At 47.9% G+C, this 6,000-nt stretch overlaps 1 protein-coding gene across 1 annotated transcript in view; it reads left to right on the forward strand.

Moving 5' to 3' along the window:
- The window catches only part of wdfy4 (WDFY family member 4), a 157,249-nt gene extending 151,470 nt beyond the window's left edge, over nucleotides 1–5,779 (forward strand). The window contains 3 exon segments of the mRNA XM_078428358.1: nucleotides 461–533; nucleotides 2,055–2,142; nucleotides 3,241–5,779. Of these exon segments, the coding sequence (XP_078284484.1) occupies nucleotides 461–533; nucleotides 2,055–2,142; nucleotides 3,241–3,307 (228 nt within the window). The 3' untranslated portion in view covers nucleotides 3,308–5,779.
- Nucleotides 5,780–6,000: the final 221 nt, after the last annotated feature.

The following is a 6,000-nucleotide window of genomic DNA, read 5'->3' on the forward strand; positions in this document are numbered from 1 at the left end:
AAACATCTACCCTTGGTGGGTGCTGGTATTATTGACAAGGGAATACTGAGTGTAAGTTTCACTGTCTGCTACTCCAGGGCTGAGATGTGTCTGCTTGCTACACAGTCTTATGTTTATCTAATGCGGTATCTTTTAGTGTTGCAAATCTTAAGGAGGTTTATAATTAGGGTTGCCAACTTCCTCGCTCCCAAATACAGGATGAGGTGACGTCACCGCCCGGCCCGGCCCAGGTGGCCGCCATTGGTGGAGCGGGAGCACGGTTGAGGTCACTTGGGGCGCGGGGCGGTGACGTCATCTTGTCCTGTATTTGGGAGTGAGGAAGTTGGCAACCCTACTAATACGGGACAAGGGCGGTCCTGTACGGGACAAACCAATTTAGCCCAAAATACGGGATGTCCCGGCTAATACGGGACAGTTGGCAACCCTATTTATAACGTTGTGAATTATGTTCTAAATGCAGCTATGGAAGACTGAGTTCACAAGAGTACAAGGAGAACACACTGCATCTCAGCACACCAGTACAGACAAACATGGTAACGTTTCTGTCGTCTGTGCGTGCACTGTTTGACGGGGGTTCATAGAACAACAACAATACACTGTAGGAACACAGATGGTTGAGACAGACACAACTCAGCGGGACAGGCAGCATCTCTGAAGAGAAGGAATGGGTGACGTTTCTGGCTGAGACCCTTCTTCAGAATCAACAGAGCAAAATGGACCGTGAACATTTCAGCTCAAAACCTTTCATCAGTCCAGATATAAAGTTGACGACTTGACTTGATAAAGGTTTCTGATCCAAAATGTTGATTGTCTCTCCCCTCCATAGTTGCTGCCTGACCTGCTGAGCTCCTCCAACAGATAATTTTCTGTTCCAGGTTCCAGCATCTCCCAGATCCCGTTTAACCATCTCTCCATTTCTGTTCAGTTTAGTATACATTATTGTCACGTGCACCGAGGTACAGTGAAAAGCTTTTGTTGCGTGCTAACCAGTCAGCAGAAGGGCAACACATGGTTCCAATCGAGTCATTTACAGTGTATAGACACATGATAAGGGAATAGCGTTCAGTGCAAGGTAAAGCCAGCAACGTTCGATCAAGGATAGTCCGAGGGTTACCAAAGAGATTGATCCTGAGTTTCTGGTGCTGCCGGGCAGCAACTCTACCGTTGTGCCACTGTGCCACCCCATTATCCAACAAAAATAGACAATAGACAATAGGTGCAGGAGGAGGCCATTCGGCCCTTCGAGCCAGCACCGCCATTCAATGTGATCATGGCTGATCATTCTCAATCAGTACCCCGTTCCTGCCTTCTCCCCATATCCCCTGACTCCGCTATCCTTAAGAGCTCTATCCAGCTCTCTCTTGAATGCATTCAGAGAATTGGCCTCCACTGCCTTCTGAGGCAGAGAATTCCACAGATTCACAACTCTCTGACTGAAAAAGTTTTTTCTCATCTCCATTCTAAATGGCCTACCCTTTATTCTTAAACTGTGGCCCCTTGTTCTGGACTCCCCCAAACATTGGGAACATGTTTCCTGCCTCTAACATGTCCAACCCCTTAATAATCTTATACGTTTCGATAAGATCTCCTCTCATCCTTCTAAATTCCAGTGTATACAAGCCTAGCCGTTCCATAAACAAAACCATAAAACAAAATAATTTTTTTTTTTTGCAAATATATCTAGTAGATACAATGGTCCCAAAAACCCTCTCCCATTATGGAAGGCTCTTAGCACACTGGTAAAGACTGGCGGATGGGCCGATTAAGAGATGGTAGCAGAGGTGACTAGGAGACAAGAGGTGTCAGATCGACGGGAAGAGGAGTGAAATGTAAAGCCAGAGGGTGACTTATGGGAGGGGGGGATAAAAGTGAAATACGGAACTTGGGGATGGGAGGTGAGCATTTCAAGGAGGGGAAGGGGCAGGGTGACTGGGGCGGTGGGAGATGGTGGCATAACGCTGGTGTTCTGTGCCAGTGTTCAGTGCTCACTAACCAGGGCTTTATTGACTAGTTTTCCTAATGTAATGTTGGTGCTTTGTGACAATACTCCACAGCGGATGGCCGGTGGGAGCGGCAGCTCGTGCAGTGTCAGGAGCTGAGGCGGAACGGCGGGCCCGCGATCACCAGCTTGGCCATCTCCAGGTAACATGCACGCCTGTTAATGTTCACAGTCAGCTCACACACGGACGGACACACGGACACACACGGACACACACACGGACACACACACGAACGCACACACACACACACACGCGCTCGTGCACACACACAAGGACACACACATACACACACGCACACGTGCGCGCACACATACGCACGCACACAGACGCACACGCGCGCACATATGCACACACACATGCACACACACATGCACACACGGACACACCCACACATGCACACACGGACATACACACACATGCGCACGCACACACACACACGCACACACACATGTACACACACACGTACACACACACATGCGCACACACACCGACACATGCGCGCACGTGCACACACACACACACACACGGACACACACACATGCGCACACACACAGACACATGCGCGCACGTGCACACACACACACACATGGGAACACACACGGGGACACACACACACACACACACACACACACACACACACACACAGACACATGCGCACACGTGCACACATACACACACACACACACACACACGCACAGACACATGCGCACATGTGCACGCACACACACACACACATGTGCACACACACACACACACACACACACACACACACATGTGCACACACACACGGACACATACACACACGCACACGTGCACACACACACATGCACACACACCCGCGTGCTCGTGCTCACACACAAAGGTGCGCGCACACGCACACAGACACCACGCACACAGACACACACACGCGCACACACACACACATGCACACGCGGACACATGCACACACGGACACACGCGCGCACACACATGGGCGCACACATGCACACACACATGTGCACACACACATGCGCACACGGACATACACACACATGCGCACGCACACACATGCACACACACACACACACACATGCGCACACACGTACACACAACCAGACACGCACACTCACAAACTCGCTCACAAACCCTCCCTAATCGAGATGTTTCAAGTGAAAATAGAAAGAATACCTTGTGTTGTTTTGTCATTCTTCACCCAGGTGAGCTTAGAAACTGTTTTAATCCGTTTGTGTTTTCCTCTCAGAAATCACACCAAGCTCTTTGTTGGTGATTATTGGGGCTGTGTCTACACTTGGTCTGTTGAAGGCTGAAGCAATGGCTGAGGGCAGGAGGTGAGAGACAGTGGATTCCATAAAGGAACTGTGGCTGCCAGTGAAGAGGACTGGGCCAGTCACCGGCTGGGAGAGTTGCTTCTATTTATTCACATTCAGAAGAGGAGGTTTTGAGTTCCACTGGCCCAGATACAGAATCTTTGCACCTCAGAAATGGAAAAATGCAACTGAGATGAACATCTACAGATACCATGAAAAGTTATAGACGATTATAACCTCTTCAGTGGGAGAATTTGCATTTGAATGAATTGACAGATATTATACCAGGTCATTTTGGAGAAAGCACTTCCACAGAGTGTGTGGGTGATCCTGTCACAAAGCTCCGTGCAACTGAGAACTGGGACCAAACATGCTGCCAAAATAATATGAAACTCCTTTGGAAAGAAACTACTTTAAAAAACAATTAGATTGTGAATCCTAAGAAAACATACTTCATCGTGACTTCCATTACCAAAGGCAGATCCATTGATAATCAGTGTGATGTGCATTAAACATAAAGGACAACGTTTTAATAAATGTAATCATCCTAATGCATGTAATTGATCGGCTTCTTCACTTTCCCCATGTAGGTTAAACATTGAACCATCCTATCACCAACTAGAGAGTGGTCCTGACCTCCTATCTACCTCATTGGAGACCCTCGGACTATCTTTAATGGACGTTATCTTGCACTAAACGTTATTCCCTTTATCCTGTATCTGTACACTGTGGTCAGCTCGATTGTAATCATGTACAGTCTTTCCGCTGACTAGTTAGCACGCAACAAAAGCTTTTCCCTGTACCTCGGTACGCGTGACAATAATAATAAACGAAGCTAATATAAACATCATGGAAAGAGACTGAGATCGCAAGACTGGAGTGAACGGGAGCACAAAGTAATTTGTAAAGTTCAGGATCATTTATTGAGGAGGTTAGCAGCAGATGAGTCTGGGTCCATGCGATGATCGGTCTCTGCCACAACCAGCCTGCATGGAGTCCGTGTACTGCAGGTACATGGGGTGAGGGGACTTGCACCCCTCTTTCAACATTTGAAGTGGGCTTAACTCGTGAAAGATTTCACCTCAGGGAGTGTCGTTATCTCGTGGAAGTCAGAAGATCAGTCTAGATTACAAAGGATGATGTCACCAAAACACAAGGTATAAGAAAATAACTGCAGATGCTGGTACAAATCGAAGGTATTCATTCACAAAATGCTGGAGTAACTCAGCAGGTCAGGCAGAGAAAGAATGGGTGACATTTCGGGTCGAGACCCTTCTTCAGACTCACCAAAACACAAAGTGAGCAAATCACAAACAGTTAAATGGGGACCACAAGAGACTGCAGATGCTGGAATATCTTGTGTCCAGTTTGAAGAAGGTTCTCTTCCTCTCTCCGATGTGGGTCCTGTAAGACCCTCTCTCACTGCTCCCCCTCTGTGATGCCTGTGTTCTCTCCTGCTCCTTGGCCTACCACTTGGCCTGTTTTGTCACCTTTCTGATCCAGCTTTCTAAACCCGCTGTCAATAAATCTGAAGAAAGGTCCAGACCCAAAACATGGTCTACCTATTCCCTTGCCTGATGCTGCCAGACCCACTGAGTTCCTCCAGCACTTTGTGTTTTGCTCAATATTCCAGCATCCGCAGTTCCAGGGTTTGCTATTGTCATCTTTACTCTTGGTTTGTGCTACCTTATAAATAGTTCCTTGATTCTAAGGCACATCCCTGAGCATAACCCAATCTGCTGGAGGAACTCAACATGTTAAACAGAACAGATTCCAGCATTATGGTGGCGCGGTGGCGCAGCGGTAGAGTTGCTGACTCACAGCGCCAGAGACACGGGTTCGATCCTGACTACGGGTGCTGTCTGCACGGAGTTTGTACGTTCTCCCCGGGACAATGTGGGTTTTCTCCGGATGCTCTGGTTTCCTCCCACACTCCAAAAACAACCAAGTCTGTAAATTGCAAATTGTTCCTAGTGTTTGGGATAGAACTAGTGTACGGGATGACCGCTGGTCAGCACAGACTCAGTGGGCCAAAGGGCCTGTTTCCCCACTGTATCTCTAAAGTCTAATCTGACATCTCTTGTCCATGTTCGTGAGCAAGCCCTAAAGAGAGGTCAAAGTAATACAAGGACTAACCACCTTCTATATAAACCAGGAACCGCTGGATGGCCTTAAAGAAAAGCAGAATAAATAAGCTAAATCTTGAGTGTGAGGAACAGTTTGAGGTTGGACAATCCCTAAATAAAAGCCAGGAATTAGAGAGTTTTAGTTTTAGAGATACAGCACGGAAACAGGCCCTTCAGCCCACCGAGTCCGTGCCGACCAGCGATTCCTGCACACTAACCCTATCCTACACACACTAGGAACAATTTACATTTATACCACGCCAATTAACCTACAAACCTGCACGTCTTTGGAGTGTGGGTGGAAACCGAAGATTTCAGAGAAAACTCACGCAGGTCGGGGGAAGAACGTACAAACTCCGTACAGATAGCACCCATAGTCGGGATTGAACCCGGGTCTCTAGCGCTGTGAGGCAGCAACTCTACCGCTGCGCCACCGTGCCGACCACCGATAAGCCATTTATAAATGTAACCAGTCACCTTTCCACTCAAGATATCTGTTAATAATCTTCTTCCCATTCGTAAGCAATTGGGAATGATGCACTTGGCCATGTTTGGCACTGTTAGGTT

The sequence above is a fragment of the Rhinoraja longicauda genome, chromosome 35, assembly GCF_053455715.1.
Source record: "Rhinoraja longicauda isolate Sanriku21f chromosome 35, sRhiLon1.1, whole genome shotgun sequence".
NCBI classification, from domain to species: Eukaryota; Metazoa; Chordata; class Chondrichthyes; order Rajiformes; family Arhynchobatidae; genus Rhinoraja; species Rhinoraja longicauda.